Raw genomic sequence first — 19,397 nt, 5'->3', positions numbered from 1 at the left:
GGATTTTTTTAATTTCAATTTTTTATGGAGTGGGAGGTGAACAGCGCGGCGGCTCAACCAACACAGCCACTGCCATTGTTTTGAATGTGCGACGCGACTGGCTGCATCTGCCTCCGACTATTTGACCAAAAAACATAAAATTAAAAAAAAAGACCTGACCGCGACGGGAATTGCAAGTATCTATATACAGCGGGCGAACTGGAACGGTAATGAAACACAGGCTGTCAAGGAAAAACATACAGGAACGAAGGAAAACGCCGTATATAGTATGCTGGTACAATCAATATATTAGTAAAATTATTTGTTGCAGATCACATACTCTACTTAAAATCAACAAAAAAGAGAGAGTAAAAGTTATCTAACATTTTCTACATTTAATTCGGTGATTTATTTCATGCAAATGGATAGCTAAATTTCCAGATTACTCTTCAGTTAAAAGTTTTTACTGATTAATTTTTAATTAGTGATACCACCATAAAAAGTTCTGAAATAAAATGTTAAATACAAAAGTTTATTTAAAATTTTTATTTGCTTTAATTTTTTATCCCTTAAAATCTTTCGTTTAAAATGCATTTTAAACGAATTTTGATAAGCTAAAATTCTGCTCGAGTAGGTCACAAAAAAACTGGCTCTACTAAAGACGAAATCCCCATTTGAAATTAAAAAAAAAATTCCATAAAATTTGCTGAAAATTTATTTTGATTAAATTTGTATCTATTACAATTTTTCACTAAAATACTACTCGGCTTTACATCATTAAAAAAAAATCATTTCGTTTGTTATTTAGTATCGAAGTTTAATTAACACAAATCATAACTATACAAATTTTGCAGCGTTAGATGTAGATTTCATTTACAAATGTAATAATAGACCAGTGTGAATTATACGGGAAAATAGAAACGTATTTTCAGCTATCAATTTACGGCTTAATCAGTTGTGTCCTGTAGAGAGAAATTTATGGTAACAAAATTTCCCTTTGTTTTATACTCGGTCTAAGTTACTACACAAATTAAGCTTTGTCTCATGGGTTAATATTATTTAAACAGTAATTTACGAAAATTTTGTTTATCTTAAACTATACGTTTTACAAATATACTTTGAAAAAAATCGCTTTTAATTAGTTGGTAATATTTAATTTCCTAAATAATATTCCGATCTTCGTGGCGGAGTGACAGCGTCTCGGCCTTTCACCCTCGGATTTCGGGTTCGAATCCCGGTAAGGCATGGCTTTTTTCATACGCTACAAAATTCCCCATTTCAATATTCGCACAGGGTTTTCTGAAAACTTCTGCAGGGAATTAATCATGCAAATAATAAATGAAATAGACATTTACAACATTAGGTTTAATGGATCGTCTAGGAAATGCAGTTAATTATAAATTCCATTTTATACGAAGAGTCATATCTTGAAGAATTAATAAATATTTAAAGTTAAGTTTGATAAAACAGATAATACCATATTATCAAGCTTCGAGCTGAAGAAAAAGCGTAGGTACAATTTAACTGATTGGCTGAATTGTTAATTGTGCTGGTCTGAACCTGCACATTTCTTACTAAACGCCCGTATATTCTTCTGGACCTTTTTTTTTTTTGGACCTATAATCTTTATAACATTACTTTTAATATTAAAATAGAGTACAAAGACATAAGGTGCACATATATTAACAAACATCTTTTCTAGCACGATACAATAAAAATTTAATATATTATTGTTATTTAACTATAATAATGGGAATAGTACTCTTTTAGGTGAATTATTAAGCAGAAATAATAATACAAAGTTTTTAATACAAAAATTTTTAATTAAAATTCTTTTAAAATAAACAAGAAAATAAATAATTCTCAAAAAAAAATATTTATCAAAAACAAATCTGATTCAATGTGGGGGATCCAAGATGGCAGACAAAAATGTCAAAAATACCATAAAAGTCTAGTTACAAAACTAGTTTTTGCAACTATACTTTATAGATCCGCGCATGTTTCTACCTCCTTATATCTTATTGTTTTGAAATGTAAAGCCGTTTCTGTATATTAGTATAATATTTTCAGTGACACTAATCTTTTTAGTAATACAGTCTGTTCATTATATTGTAATACATATTTGAAAAACCTAAAAAGTTATTCAATAATTGATAACATTATTAAAAAATTCCTTTGCAGTTCTGTGCAAGAAGAAATACTCGTTACTTTATAATATATAATATTTTTTGTGTAATTATTCCGTATAATTTTTTGCGAAAGAAACATACAAAATATAAATTAGTTGAGAAAACTAAAAGGGACATAATTTTTCTTTTATAATTTGATATTAAAATATGTTTTCTACTTATAAAAAAATAAAACTATTATAACAGTAGTTTGATGAAAAAATTAAAAATAACGAGTAGACCCCACACCCTAAGCATCAAGTTTAAAAACACTCACCACAGTTTGAGGTTATGTCGCCTTTAAATTAAGCATAACTGAAGAACTTCAAATACACTAATACAGCATATTTAGATTTAAATGAAACTGATCTAGTAGTTTCTGAGATTTTCGAGACGCAAAATTTGATACATGAATGGTATTTTCGTAATCCTCACACCTCAAAACATAAAGAAAATTCATTTTTATACCCTCAATTCCACCATGACACCAAAAAAAATATATACCTCAAATTGAGGTTATGTTGACGGTTGGTGACCTTAAATTTACCGTAACTCAGGAATGACTCCACCAATCTTCATCTAATGCATAACTGCACAAACAATAGTACAGAATATCTAAATAAATGCAATGAAATTGATCTACGTAGTAGTTTTGGAGATTTTTGAGACACAAATTTTATACATAGACATATATACACACACAAGGAAATTACATTTTAAATGAACTATATTTTCGTATTCCTCACACCTCAAAACTTAAAGAGAATTCAGTTTCACCTCCCTAATCCAACTGTGGGACCGAAAGTAATACCGTACATTTCTTCGAAAAGTCGGTAAAAATTCATCTTTTTTTTGTCTTCAGTCATTTGATTGGTTTGATGTAACTCTCCAAGATTCCCTATCTAGTGCTAGTCGTTTCATTTCGGTACACCATCTATATCCTACATCCGTAAAAATTTGCTTTACATATTCCAAACGTGGCCTGCCTACACAATTTTTTCCTTCTACCTGTCCCTCCAATATTAAAGCTGCTATCCCAGGATGCCTTAATATATGGCCTATAAGTCTGTCTCTTCTTTTAGCTATATTTTTCCAAATGCTTCTTTCTTCATCTATTTGCCGCAACACCTCTTCATTTGTCACTTTATCCACCCATCTGAACAATCTCCTATAGCACCACATTTCAAAAGCTTCAAATCTTTTCTTCTCAGATACTCCGATTGTCCAAGTTTCACTTCCATATAAAGCGACCCTCCAAACATATACTTTCAAAAATCTTTTCCTGACATTTAAATTAATTTTAGATGTAAACAAATTCTATTTCTGCTGAAGGCTCGTTTCGGCTGTGCTATTCGGCATTTTATATCTCTCCTGCTTCGTCCATCTTTAGTAATTCTACTTCCCAAATAACAAAATTCTTCTACCTCCATAATCTTTTCTCCTCCTATTTCCACATTCAGTGGTCCATCTATGTTATTTCTACTACATTTCATTACTTTCATTTTGTTCCTGTTTATTTTCATGCGGTAGTTCTTGCGTAGGATTTCATCCATATGCTATTCATTCTTTCTTCTAAATCCTTTTTACTCTCGGCTAGAATTACTATATCATCAGAAAATCGTAGCATCTTTATCTTTTCACCTTGTACTGTTACTTCCAATCTAAATTGTTCTTTAACAACATTAAAAGCTAGTTCCAAGTTAAGATTAAAACGTATGGTGATAGGGAACATCCTTGTCGGACTCCCTTACTTATTACGGCTTCTTTCTTATGCTCTTCAATTATTACTGTTGCTGTATGGTACCTGTAAATGCTATCTCTGTATTTTAACCTTAATTTTTTTTAAATGCTGAACATTTTATTCCAATCTACGTTATCGAATGCCTTTTCTAGGTCTATAAATTCCAAGTATGTTGGCTTGTTTTTCTTTAATCTTCCTTCAACTATTAATCTGAGGCCTGAAATTGCTTCCCTTGTCCCTATACTTTTCCTGAAACCAAATTGGTCTTCTCCTAACACTTCTTCCACTCTCCTCTCAATTCTTCTGCATAGAATTCTAGTTAAGATTTTTGATGCATGACTAGTTAAACTAATTGTTCTGTATTATTCACATTTATCTACTCGTGCTTTCTTTAGTATAATGACTATAACACTTTTTTTGAAGTCTGACGGAACGTCCCCTTTTTCATAAATATTACACACCAGTTTGTATAATCTATCAATCGCTTCCTCACCTGCACTGCACAGTAATTCTACAGGTATTCCGTCTATTACAGGAGCCTTTCTGCCATTCAAATCTTTTAATGCTCTCTTAAATTCAGATCTCAGTATTGTTTCTCCCATTTAATCCTCTTCAACGTCTTCTTCTTCCTCTATAACACCATTTACTAATTCATTTCCTTCGTATAACTCTTCAATATATTCCACCCATCTATCGACTTTACCTTTTGTATTATTAACCGGTGTACCATCTTTGTTTAACACATTATTGGATTTTAATTTATGTACCCCAAAAGTTTCCTTAACTTTCCTGTGTGCTCCGTCTATTTTACCAATGTTCATTTCTCTTTCCACTTCTGAACACTTTTCTTTAACCCACTCTTCTTTCGCTAGTTTGCACTTCCTGTTTATAGTATTTCATAATTGTCGATAGTTCCTTTTACTTTCTTCATCCCTAGCATTCTTATATTTTCTACGTTCATCCATCAGCTGCAATATATCCTCTGAAACCGAAGTTTTTCTACCAGTTCTCTTTGTTCCGCCTAAGTTCGCTTCTGCTGATTTAAGAACTTTCTTTTTATCATTCTCTCATTCTTCTTCTACATTTTCTACCTTATCTTTTTTACTCAGACCTCTTGCGATGTCCTCCTCAAAAATCTTCTTTACCTCCTCTTCCTCAAGCTTCTCTAAATTCCACCGATTCATCTGACACCTTTTATTCAGGTTTTTAAACCCCAATCTACATTTCATTATCACTAAATTATGGTCGCTATCAATGTCTGCTCCAGGGTAAGTTTTGCAGTCAACGAGTTGATTTCTAAATCTTTACTTAACCATGATATAATCTATCTGATACCTTGCAGTATCGCCTGGCTTTTTCCAAGTGTATATTCTTCTATTATGGTTCTTAAACTGTGTGTAGGCAATTATTAAATGATACTTCGTGCAAAACTCTATAAGTCGTTCCCCTCTTTAATACCTTTTGCCCATCCCCTATTCACCCACTATATTTTCTTCCTTGCCTTTTCCAATGCTTGCATTCCAATCTCCAACTATTATTAAATTTTCATCTCCTTTTATGTGTTTAATTGCTTCATCAATTTCTTCGTATAAACACTCTACCTCATCATCATCATGGGCGCTTGTAGGCACATAGACGTTAACAATCGTTGTCGGTTTAGATTTTGATTTTATCCTTATTACAATGATTCTACCGCTGTGCGTTTTGAACTACTTTACTCTCTTCCCTATCTTCTTGTTCATTATGAAACCTACTCCTGCCTGCCTATTATTTGAAGCTGAGTTAATTATTCTAAAATCACCTGACCAAAAGTGGTTTTCCTCTTCCCACCGAACGTCAGTAATTCCTACTACATCTACATTTAACCTACTCATTTCCCTCTTTAAATTTTCTAACCTACCAATCTTTTTTAAACTTCTAACATTCCACGCTCCGACTCGTAGAATGTTATTTTTTAATTTTCTGGTGACCCCTTCCTTATTAGTCCCCACACGGAGATCCGAACGGGGTACTAGTTTACCTCCACCCCCGAAGGTCATAAGCAATAATTTGTCATAAATTCTTATGACAAATTATTGATTAGAAATTGCATAAAGATCATACGTATTACTCAAACATATAATTTATAGATTTAGAATAATGTAGTTTTAAAATGTAACAAAATAATTGTTTGTAAACAACATAGTAAAGTAAACGTGGTTGTCGGTAGACATTCGATTTGCTTATACACGTTCGGTAAAAATATATAAAATATTTTATAAAGTATAAACAGAAGTATCTTCTATTTATAAGGAATCTAATTGGGTCGATATAAGATTATGTCTGTTAAGCCACCGTAGGATTAGCATTTTCCATTCGGCAAACGAGATTTAATGACGTGTTTGCAGTTATAATAGAATTCTGTTAGCTGTAACGTCAGAAAAGCACTCTTACCTAACAATCGCTAAACAATAAGTTCAATTAAAATCAATCTGCTAACAAACAGAATGATCTCCGATTGTGTCTGCTTAAGACAGTTTGAATTAAGTGTTTCTGTAGCATGAATAATTTATTCATCTGAATGTCCTATGCAACACTCTAAACCTTAATGAAATACAGTAAATACAGTAAAGTATAATACATCTAATTGAGTTTATGCAATTAATACATTCATGTAATCATATAAATTAACAAATTTAATTTTACATATTTTATAAAATAGAAAAATATACGTTTATAATTTCCTGCAATTGTAGTCAAGATACCAATTAGTACAAAAAGATACCAAAATAGTTAAATTTATTTGTTTACTCTAACATGAGCGAGTTTTAAAATATAATCCGAAACTTTGATGGTACAGTTTTAATTAAACTGAAAATTATGTTAAATTATGTGAATTAAAATGTAAATACCGAAGTAATATATCCTATACTCTTCTTTTTCCTGTTTAGCCTCCGGGAATTACCGTTCAGGTATTATTTTAGAGGATGAATGAGGATGATATGTATGAATGAAGTGTAGTCTTGTAGAGTTTCAGTTCGTATATATCCTATACTTTTTTTTTTTTTTTTTTTTTTCCCTACTCCCCCGGGCCGGTTATCCAATTAAGTATACGCAGCCCGAGGGAGTGTCCTTTTACTCTAAGGGGGCCCCACCCACCGGCTGTATGTCCGGCACGGCAGTTTGGCCCCCCCGGTCGGATCTTTTCTTTTATTATTGCCTGCCTCAAATTCCCAGGACCAGGACCGAGTCCGGCAATGCCGTCCCCAGCCCCAGCCCCAGGAACCGGGTCTCGGTCTTGTACTTTGCCTGCCTCTAACCCCGCTGAACACCGGCATGGCCCGACTATGTCGTTCCCAACCGCGGCCAGCAGGGCCGGGACTCGGTCTTGAATTTTATTACCCCATTATTAATGTTAAAATCCACTCCTTCTTCCCTCATCATCCTTTATCCTTATTACTTGGGTCACGAAAGACTCAAATTTGTGCCAGTTGTTCTTATTGGCAGTCAGGAACGATAGCATATCTAAAGCAGTCAAAACCTGTATCCCGTAGCGCCATCTCAAGGGTAACCATCTGGGGCATGTGAATAAGGTATGTTCCACTGTGTCCTCCTCAACACAATACATGCATGTTGAGGAGTCTCGACGTCCGAATCGATGTAGGTAATGTTCGAAGTTTCCATGTCCTGTCATGGCCTGTGTGGTATAAAAGCTCATTTCACCATGTTTTCTTTTAATCCATATACGGATGTCAGGAACCATTCTTCTTGTCCAAGAGGCAGTCACGCATCTATCCCATCTCTCCTGCCACTTATCATATATAATTTCGTTGGCCTCTCTCTTGTCCATGCCGTGAAAACGTAGCCATCGCTCAAGGACCAAGAGTTCTATAGGTGGGACCGATGCCAACACGCACGCTGCCTCATATGAGATGGTGCGGTATGCGCTTATAACCCCAATCAACATCCTCCTGTGCACACTCTGAATGCGTCTGACATTTTTTTTGATGTTCATAGCTCTATGCCAAATCGGGGCGGCGTATAACAAGGTGGAAGTCAATGCAGAAGCAATAATCTTTCGTTTGGAAGCTTTCGGCGCAGCTGTTCTTGACATAAGGCCCAGCAAAGATTTCAGTAACCCCTCAGATTGCCCACATTTATTGGCTATGTGGGAGCTGAAGGTCAGCGACTTGTCGATAATTACTCCTAGATATTTAGTGTGTTGTACTCTCCGTATATTATATCCGCCTATTTTGAGGTCTAGGTTGCGTATGTTTCTTCTGCCTGCTAATATGTTATACTCACATTTTTCCAGGGACAGGGTCAGACCGACACTTGTCAGCCACTCGTGAATGGCACCCAGGGCAATGTTCGCAATAAATTCTAAGTCATCTACAGCTCTGGCCCCGACAAGAACGGCCAGATCGTCAGCATACGCCACTAATTCGGCGCCTACAGGCATTTGTAGTCTCAGTATATTGTCAAACACTATGATCCATAATAATGGGCCAAGAACCGACCCCTGAGGAACACCGCCCAATATCTGGTGCCTGATATTTCCGTCGAGTGTTTCAACCACAGTCCACCTTTCGGTTAGATAGTCTGCCACTTGTCTCTGGAGGTATGGGCTGACCTGTTTTCTGTGCAGCGCCTCCAATACTGCACCCCACCTGACTGTGCCAAAAGCGTTTTTAATGTCTAGCGTGATAAACAGAGGAATTCTCCTGGTTCGCCAGGTCCCGGCTCTAGTATCATGTGCCCAGGATACTATTTTATTAATGGCATGAACTGCCGACTTTCCCTTTCTGAAACCATATTGGTTATCATGTATTCCATTCCTGTCTTCTAATTCCTGGGATAACTTGTCGGCGATTAGCCTCTCCGCCACCTTGCCCATGTGATTAATTAAGCTAATGGGCCTGTATGCTGTCAAATTTGCATCTGTGGTTCTTTTAGGTAAAAATACGGTTCGGGAAGCCTTCCAGCAGTCAGGGAAAACTTTGTGCAAGACACCAAAATTGGCGATGTCGGTAATCTCCCAAGGAACGTTTCTCATTAGTCCCTTGAGGATAGCGGCTTGAATGCCGTCAGGTCCCGGACTTTTTATGTCTCTAAGGCGGCCTATTGCTTCTTTGACCTCTTCTTGCGTGAATCTATATCTTTCACAGTCCGGCCATTCAAATCGGCAAGCATCTCTGACCGGGAACAAATCTGTTAGTTGTGCAGTTGCATTCTCCGACGTGAGGACGGGCAGACGTCGTCCGAACCTCTTCATAACTATTTGGTAAGCCCGCCCCCAGGGATCGGAGTCCAATTCAGAGCATAATTCCCTCCATCGGTTCCTTTTTGCACGCTTGATCATGTAGTTAAGCTCTCGCCTTGCCGCCGCAAATTCATTAAGTGCGGCTTCAAATGGAGGGCCGCCTCCTGCTCGTAATCTATACTTCTTCCTTCTCCAGTACTGTAACCTGTTGCGCTGCAGGGCAATTTCTGGTGACCACCAGTAAACTGGATGCTTTCTGTTAACCGATTGGTGGATCCTGGCCGTTTCCTCTGTAATTATATTCTGCAGGACTAATGGTGTGAGCTCATTATTATTTGCCAGTTTAGCAGCAGTCCTATTGACAACCATATCAATTTGCCATCCGTTTAATCGTGGTGGTTTAGAAGAGGCATGGGCGAGAGCGTGAGAGCTGTCCATGACCAACAGGGTGGCACGATGGTCGCTGCCTGTGTCCGATTCGAGCACACACCAGTGGAAAGTGTGTGCGTCCCATCTACTATCAACCAATGTTAAATCGAGAACCGTTCTGTGTCCTCTTGCCTCGAAGGTATATGTGCCGTCGTTAAGACAAATAAGGCCAGTAGCCATCATCATATCCGCGAAAATCCGACCTCTGTTGTTTGTGTATTGACTACCAGCTATAATGGCTTTACAGTTAAAGTCACCCATTAATATGACCCTTTTGGGTGCTTGTATTATTAAAATCGTAATTCTGTCAATATATGTCTCAAAGTCCTCCAGAAGAACATTAGGACTAATATAGCCAGCAACTAAAACAAATTCAGCGAAAGTGATGGCAAGGATACCCTCCTCACGATGATACAGTTGCCACGGGCATCTATTACTGTAGCTCCTAACTGCTACATCCCCGGCAGTGTCGGTGGTCCAAACGTGGCGAGCCGCTTCAATTCTATTAGGCTCCGTTATAACCAATAAATCGACATCGATTTCCATGGCCGTCGCTCCCACTAAGTCAAGGGAGAGACGACTCCTGTTGGTGTTTGCCATCAGTAACTTAGGCATCGCCTCTGGAGCCGCACTTCATGCCTCCGGTGCGGTGTGTTTCGCTGCCACAGTCTAAGCACTTCATGCCTTCTCTGCAGTCCCTAATTACGTGCCCTTTCTCTCCGCAATTAAAACAGAGGGCAGACCTGTCGGGACCTTTGCAATCTATACTCCTATGCCCAGATGTCCAGCATCTCTGGCACTTGTCATTTTCTGTGCGGATATAAGCACGACAGTGTACCCAGCCTATTTTTATTCTGCTGGCGATCAGTTTAGTGGCAGTTCTATAGTTAGTAATTACAGTGGCATTGCGGGTGTCACCGTAAGCATGTCTGATAGATGTAACTCGGAAGGATTCAGAGGAGCCAGCTACCGCAGCAATAGCATCGTTAATCTCTCTTTCCGTAGTGTCGGCATCCAGGTCTTTTATATGAACGACTGCTCGCCGATCCCCTCTTGTCCTCAAATCCACTTGTAACTCGGCGGCTCTGTCTCGAAGGGTGGTAGTGAACTGTGCAGCATTATCTTCACCCTTGATTCTGACTTCCAGCTCATCATTTCTGCCTTTCCTAAAGGACAATACTTCCCCGGCCTCATCCTTAGTTACTTTGTTTTTAACAGTTTTAAGTAAGTCAGCGAAGGATTTTCCTTGTGCCTTCACTACGACTATTTTGCTACCCTCAACAGGAGGAGTGGCCCGTCGTCTGGAGGTCGATCTGGATCTTATCCGGGTTGTATCGAGCCTCTCAGGGACAACTAGGGAGACCATTGAGGCGTTATACCTGTTCATGTATATCAGAATCTTTTTAATAATACTACCATGGGGTCCGCTAGGCAAAACATATGTAGCATCTTTTGTCTTATCCAGCACTCGCCTTATCGCCTTTAATAAGTATCTGGCCGTCTGTTTTTCATCTAGAGTCGAGTCGTAGAATATGGTATATTTGTTCTTTTGTATTTCATTCTCTTCTTGGTCTGTGATCATGGTAGTGACATCATGAGCTATCGTACCAGGTTTGATTTGTTCATTCGTGGCTCTTCTAGATTTTGGGATATCCACGAACTGGCAAGTATCCCCATGACAATCTGTGAGGGAAACAGCCTTAAATTTCCCCATAGCACGTGAGGACCATCTTTGTGGGAGTCTCTCGATTAGTTCTTCATCGTTAAGTTCAGTGTCTAAAATGTCTGCCTGTTCCATTAAAAACATCTCGGTTTGAGTAGCCTGTGTCACCACATTTAGTGGTGGTGACATCTCAGATAGGGCCTTCAGACCCATATAAATTTTCTTAAGTTCGAGCTCGTGCTCGCCGATGTATTTGGTAAGTCCAGGGCCCATGTGCTGCTTTAGATCCACCATCACAAGACCAAGTTGGTATATGATGCTACCTAGACTATTAGGATTGGACTCTTCCTCCTCGGAGGAGCCCTGCCTGAAACGCTTCTTGCCTTTTGAGTCGGCCACCTTTTTAACATTCGCGGATTTGGAAGTTCCAGCTCTTTGTCCAGTCATATTTTCTGTTGGGAGTGACCCACGACGTCTCATTGTCCACGGTTATACTCCTTGGACAATTCCGCGTCGAACGAGTACCCACACGCCAAAATAGGGGACCCCAAAATTTGGGGGGGGGGTTGGGGGGGTCGGTAAAATGTATATGTTGAAAAATGAGGTCCAAAAATTTCCAAAAAAAAAATTTTTTGGGGGGGGTCAGTGGGTAGGAAAATTTGTAAAACAAATTTGGGTCGAAGAATTTCAGTTTTGGGATCTATGGATCAGAAGATATGTGAAAAACTATTTCCCCTATATAACGCTCGCTAGGACTTAGACTAAATTCATACGAATTAGTAAGCTTGAATGGAAAATTTTCTAAGTGGTTGTTTACCAGTTAGAATTATGCATGTATTGTCCAGTTCGTTTAACTTAGAAAAATTTCAATAAAATTGTCTATAATATAACCTCAAATTTGGTTATTAGCTTCGTAACAGAGAAAGTACTCACGATAAATATATGTAAATATCTTCTCTTATGTCTTCATTCACAAAATAACACACTGTATCACTAGAAAATAACTTAGTGTCCGCAAAATAAGGCAAAAAAGATGCCTTATAGTCACTTAAACCAAAAACATAAAAAACTCTTAATAACAAGGTAAATCCGCGTCCAAATCTCTTAAAAATTTACAAGTATGTCCGTTATCCAAAGCACTTAGATTCCCAAAGGTCCAAATCAATAAAAACACCAAAAACCCAATCGAAAACACAATAAAACGCGGAGCACAAATAAGCACGTCTTAACAGACGGAGTATCCTCACTCGACTATATATCCTATACTTAACTAATAAGAATGTGACTCGGCAACAAATGATTGTCGAGTTACTAGAAAAGAGAAATCATTGAAAAGAAAACTGAAATTTAACTATTATTGCTAGACCTCGATCTGACTGTATTACACGTGGTAATCTAACCCTGTATTCGTTGTCCTACTCTGACATAATTATTTCTAATAATGGAAAATCGATTGGCTTCAACTTTCAAGAAGTTGTAACAATTATTTAATGAATTTTTAATGAAATAGGAGGCTGAGTGCAGATATGATAAGTTCTATACAAAGATTTCCAGTTAAGAGGATCACCGGTTATTCGAAGCAGCTGTTTTATTGGGACAGTTTTGTAAAAACAGATTCGTATTGGTATAATACACGTAAAATTACGTTGGTTTAATGATCCAAAACGCCGGTAATAAGGCCCACTGATTTGTATGTTTCATTACTTTACTCGTAAAATAACACAATTTTTATTAATGATGTGAGTCGTTTAACTGTTGTTTAAATTCTATAGGGAGGGAGATAACATCTTAATCACTGGAGAGAAATTTTGGACGTACTGGCCTGCACAGTAAATAAATCTTTCAAGTTGGGTGGGAGTTGTGTGGGTCTACCACAGATGTCAGTGCACCTGTCACCTGTCAATTTGTTGTAGGTAACTCAATTATACCCGATAGTTGGGAATAAGTAAAAAGTACCACAATAAGAAATCGCTTTACCAAATGTGGTTTAAGAGTCAAAGCCGATGATAATACTAATACCTTTTTCTGCATAGGTTCAACATTTTGAAGAGTTCACGAAAGACAATGAAAACATAGAATGTTAAGACGAAATGAAACCGGGGATGACGAAATAATAAAACAGATTAGCAAAAAAATGGATGAAATAAGAGATGATGTAGACGAAACGCGTATATACACAAGATGCAAAGAATTCACTGACGGACTTCAGTGGTATTTTATGCAAGAAAATAGTGAAGGAAGAGGGCTTCCTTCACTTTTTTTTGGTGGGACTGCGAGTCTCCACCAAATTTGTAAAACGGCAGGTAATGTAAGGGAGACGACAGAACAGAGTAAACGAATTTTTTAAAGAAGTTTAACCAAGATAAAGACGAAGCAAATACGAGTTTTTCGATTGATAGGATTGAATGTAAAGAATTGCAGGGTGTTTTGTGAAAGCTGAAACATCGAACAGTTGCGGGAAGTGATAAAATGAAAGCTGAAATGCTTAAGTGCTCTTCAGAGAAGATTAAAGGATGTTTACTTAGATTTTTCAATTTGTGTTGGTGTGGGTCAAGAATGCCAAATGAATGGATAATTACTGTAATCTGTCCAATATTTAAGAAGGGAGATAGAAATATTTGTGAGAATTATCGAGGAATAAGCTTATTGAATGTTGCCTACAAATTGTAGTCGAAAATAATAACAGCCAAGTTGGGAGTCACAGTGAATATTATGTTACTAGACGAGCACACGGATTTCAGGGTTTATAGATCGTGTTTGGATAATGTATTTAGCGTTTGACAAAATGGGTTGACCCTTGATCTTTGTTATTTTGAAGAGACGGGATCATCCATTTAACAAAGGTGATTAAAAGTCTGCAGAGAGATTCGAAAATATTTATGAAGGAAAACAAAAGTATGTTGGAGGCAGTAGGTCAGGAACGTTTTCAGGCATATACTGCTTCTCGCGGAAGACGGAGGCGGTGGTCATGCCCGGGAAACCTAAACTTGACCCCATCACGTTACGTGCCGGTGAGACCGAAGTTCTGACCTCACGTAAGAAAAAATACCTTGGAGTGTGGCTTGACTACCGAAGGTCGTTTTAGGAGCATGGTCGAGAAGCATTAAACAAGGCTAGGGGAACGGCTGATGCCCTAGCCAAGCTGGTGCTGAATCGGGGTGGCCCATCCACCGGAAGAAGGAGACTTCTTGCTTCGGTGGTATAGTCGGTCTGCCTGTACGGGGTACCGTTTTGGGCTAGGGCTCATAGTACTAGGCGGGCCAAGGAGTTCCTGGGCGGCTAGAAGCGAGTGCAAGCTTTGCGGATCGCACGTGCCTATAGGACGGTTTCCAGTGACGCCGTGTTTGTCATCGCCTGGGTGCCGCCCTTGAGTCTCATGGCGGAGGAGAGGGTGATGAGACAACGGGGTGCTTTGCCAAGTGTCGCTCGTCGCGATTGGCTTATCGGGCAGTGGAAAGAGAGGTGGCAGACGACGCAGACAGGAGGATGGACGAGATCCCTCATCCCAGACATCAAGACCTAGTTAGGGAGGAAGTCCGGAAACCTGTCGTACGAACTCACCCAGTTTCTGAGTGGCCACGGATGCTTTGCCGTTTACCTACATAGGATTGGGAAAAGAGTTTTCCCCCTATGTAGGTATTGTGCAGTCGTCGACTCCCTGGAACACGTGGTGTTCTGGTGTGGGCGCTGGTATGATGTACGGCGCCCAGTAGTCGAGGAGTCCGGTTTCCACCTGGTACAATTGCAAAAAAAAAATTTTTTTAAAGTTATTGTTCCTGATGAGGAAGAGGTTAAAAAAGCACTCATTGAATCATTTAAGGTGACTCGAAAATTTAATTAGAGTATTTCACCAGATAAAACCAATTTTGGGATGTAAAGTATCATATAAGAGGGAGTGGATATTGATGATAAAATTGAAAATTTTAATAGATTAAATAGTCTTATAAAGGCAACCATAAAGAATAAGGTTAAAGAGGATACTCTTCTTAAGTTTTATAGAGTTGTGTCAGTGCCGAACTGCCTTTTCGAAAGTGAGACGTGGACATTAACTAATGCTCTTAAGTCAAGGTAAAATCCTGCGGCCAATGGCGAATTATACTCGCACGGACAGGAAGCAAAACTCAGAGACACGAAGGAAACTCGACGGGTATAATCTGAGTAGCACGGTTGAGGAGTATCAAAGACAATGGTTAAGTCATGTACATCGTAAAAACGTGTCTAGACTTTTCAGAAAATTTTAAGAATAGCAACCGGTGGGTGTGACAAGTCAAGGTTGGCCGAAGAGGAGATGGATCAGTTCAGTTTGGATGGCATAACAAGCAATTGCCTAAATACGTGAAGATAGGAAGAAGAGGTTTAACCAAGTAGAAGTAATTAAATTACATATTTTTATATTTTATTGACCACACTTATTTTGTTGGTGTTTAAAAGATTTGGTCAATCAAGTAACCATCTGAGAGCGTAGTTTAATTGCAGTTAGATATAGGAAGAGTTTTTGTGTGAAACTTTCGGTGTTACATGAAGGCGTGGGGATCGCGATCCCGCGAATCGTTTAATTTGGTAGTTGAGGGTTGTAAGTTATGGTACGTAGTCCTGGTTGGAAGAGGCCATTCGAAGGCACACAGTAGGTTGTGTAAATACACTGATGGAAGTGTCTGCTGAGGTATTTGCATCGGTAGCATCCTGAAAAAGGTCAAACATCAGTTTGGCCTTTTGCATAATAGCAAATTATGCAAAATAATTGCATTAATAATGGCCTTTTGCACATTGCAGTCTGATGACTGCGATGTATTATTAAAGTAAGAGGTCTAAAATACGACCTCTAATAAAACCCATCATGGCTGGGAACGGTAGGGGGGGTGTGTGGCGACCGAGATCGTGACAGGGTGGGTATTTTCTCCTACGGGAGTCAGGGTCACCATAAAAGGGATTCATTATTTTGACTTGAATCTCCATTTTGTTTATCAATATTTTTTTTATTACTGATGTAAGACTATAAAAAAAATTTAATAATTTTATAGTTAAATAATGTTCCTTATGTAACTTTAATAATGAATTAGAAATAAAATTGTGAATAATAAAACGTTAAATCATATCTAATTATTACTATATACTGTGTTTTTGTACATCAAAGTTTTCGTTAATATTGCTTAATAAGACCAGCCGTTTAATAGGGCCATATAGCCTCGGTCCTAAAGCGGTCCGTTATTCGGAATCATACCTAATAATGAGAGTTGTAATCACTCTTTTAAGACTGTTTTTTAATGAAATAGAAATTTTGAAGATTCAAGTCAAGAGTGTCAATATCACTTAACTTATCCTTAAAAAACTGGACGAACCAACCGACTGAGATACTTGACTAATCGTATGCCGGAATTGAGTCGTGGAAACCATTCCTAATAACCGTTATTCTGACCATGCGCCGACCCAGCCAATTAGGAGTCTCCCAACAGCGTAGTCTGATCTTGTATAAGAAGCGTGACAGCATGGTCAAAATAGAGTTATTTCGTCGAACGGAAGACATTCTGAGTAAAAGAAGATGATGTTGAAATTGTATTTCACTCTGTTCTTTTTAGAATAGTTCTAAGTTTGAAGCCGGTTAAACCAGTTACCTGAACTCGGCCGTCTGATGCTGAAACAATAACGTTGTCTTAAGAACCCGCAGTCGCCACTGCTGACTACCTCGGATGCCGAATCAAAAATTGGCACCAGTAATTGCCTCTTTTCACTCTTAGATAATAATGTGTTTAAATATAAGTATTTTACCACATAATAAACATTAATATTTTACCAAAATAGTTTTGATGAATTTAGATTTCAAAGTTTGTTACTATAATCGTATTCATTAAAATATTATAGATTTTTTATCTGTTTTTACACTGGTTGTTCTTCATCTTTATGTTTAAATCTATTTTTAATTATAAAAGAGAATTTAAGAATAAATTACTTACATATGAAATCATAGGAAGATTAAAAGCAGTTGCCATACGTCCTTCATGAACACAAGTCTCTTGCGGTCCAATATAAGCAGATATGTTTTGCGTCCAAAGCAAAGCGGTTTGTCGTATACTTGTTACTTCTTCACCGTAAGTTTCAGCCACAATAAAACTTAATTTATGACCGTGTTCTGCTAAAAAACCTGAATTTAATTCTTCAACAGCGAGTGATATTGCACCAGATATTGTTAAACCAGGCCTAGCATATTCTTTATCATCTTCTAAACGTTGCGAACCAGTTAAATAACCTAATACAAATTCTTCAGCTTCAGCAACCACCACGTACATACAAGTCACAACCAGCAATGTTGTGCGCATCACCCTGTCAACAGAAAAAAATGAAATAACTTACAAAAATATACAACTAAAATAAATAATAAACCATTATTTAGGAGGAAACAAATTAATATTATGCTGGATGGATCATAAAGTCTTATCGTTTTAGGTAGATAGGGAGAGTATTCCATCTAATCAGAAATTATTAAAATTAACGATTTCCGGATATTTTCACCGTAATTTAATTTGAGTTATACACGAATCAATTTTATATTAATTTTCTTTTTTTTGAAAATTAATAGCGACTAATTTAATATTACACATAAATAAAATCTACTACTAATTTTGTTTCACAGATATTATTTCTCCAATCTATGATAAAGAGAATATTTTATGTTTTTAAAGTGACGGTACGATTGATTCTGTATTCCGAGAAAAAATTATTAAGTTTCAATTGCACAGAGTTTATTTTGCTAAAAATAAATACTGGGGCTATTAATTTAATTAAACAGATTACTTTTTACGTATTTTATTTGTTTCTCCTACAAAAAATGTTCTATATTGTACAGTGTTTCATTACAAATACTAAATTTTAATTAAGAGTGTACTCTACCCTGATATGACCTCTAACAAATACACACCTTTTAATACAGAAGGAAAGAAAAAACGAATTAAAAAAGAAACGATAAAACAAGAAAAAACGTTTAAATTGTAGGAAAACAAATTATCCTTTATTTTAATACAGAGTGATTCAAAGAAACGGGAAATTTAAAAAATTAAATAACGTTAACGAAAATTTTTTTTAGGAAATGAATTTTATTTCATGTAATTGTACAAATGTTGCCATTTTAGGATACATACATTTTAATTTATTTTTTAAAGATGACATCTTGCAGGTGACCTCCTCTTCTATGTAAACACTCACGAAGTCTCTTCGTTAAATTGTTCATGGTTTGACGTAACATCTCAACTGGAATTTCCGCAATTGCTTCTCGGATCTTTGCCTTCAGTTCTTCCGTTGTAGCAGGTCTACTGTGGAACACTTTGCTTTTAAGGTGACCCCACAAAAAGTAATCGCAAGCTGAGAGATCAGGCGATCTGGGAGGCCATCTAATGTCACCATTTCGTGAAATGAAACGTTGTCCAAACAATCGGCGTACAGCTTCTATCGATATTCGTCCAGTATGTGACGTTGCTCCGACTTGTTGAAACCAGGCAAGAATTGGTGGAAATCTCTTTTGTTATGCCACAACAAAGGTTTCAAGCATGGCTACGTAACGAGCCGGCGTCACTGTAATCGCAAGACCGTTGCCATCCTCAAAAAAATAAGGGCCTATAACACCGTAAGATGACATAGCACACCACACGGTCATTTTCTGGCTGTGTAACGGACGCTGGTGTAGCTGCGTAGGATTTTCTTGTGCCCAGTATCTGAAATTTTGCTTGTTAACAAATCCACTGATGTGGAAATGCGCTTCGTCTGACATCCACAGTTCGTGAACAAACTCTTCGTTATCGTTTATCTTCTGAAGCATTACATTACAGAATTGTGCTCGCACAACTGCATCGTTCGGTTTCAGTTCCTGGACGATCTGCTACTTGTATGGATGGTATTGCAAGTCCTTCACCAACATTCATCGAACACTTGATCTATGCAGTTGTAAAGATGCTGAGAGACGACGGATTGACCGATATGGACTTCGTGTGACAGCATCTTGTAAAGCTTGAACATTCTGTGGTGTACGGACGGTTCGCCCACGGCCTGGAGGTTTCTTTTTCATTGCCGAACCAGTTTCCTCAAAATTAGATATCCATGTTTTAATTTCATGTGCTGATGGAACACGGTCGTGCCGTCCCAGATTAAAATGACGGCGAAATTCTCTACGCGCTCCCTCCACACTGT

The 19,397-nt window shown here is 37.7% G+C and overlaps 1 protein-coding gene across 1 annotated transcript in view; it reads right to left on the bottom strand.

The window, feature by feature from the left end:
* Positions 1–19,397, bottom strand: part of LOC142322689 (guanylate cyclase 32E) — an 857,649-nt gene that overhangs the window by 238,009 nt on the left and 600,243 nt on the right. Inside the window, exon 3 of the mRNA XM_075361768.1 lies at positions 17,174–17,540. Coding sequence (XP_075217883.1) covers positions 17,174–17,536 — 363 coding nt within the window. The 5' untranslated portion in view covers positions 17,537–17,540. The remainder of the gene's footprint in view (positions 1–17,173; positions 17,541–19,397) is intronic.

The sequence above is a fragment of the Lycorma delicatula genome, chromosome 4 (assembly GCF_047948215.1).
Source record: "Lycorma delicatula isolate Av1 chromosome 4, ASM4794821v1, whole genome shotgun sequence".
Lineage (NCBI taxonomy): Eukaryota > Metazoa > Arthropoda > Insecta > Hemiptera > Fulgoridae > Lycorma > Lycorma delicatula.
The sequence above is the reverse complement of the archived record's forward strand: the minus strand, read 5'-3'. Positions and strand labels throughout refer to the sequence as shown.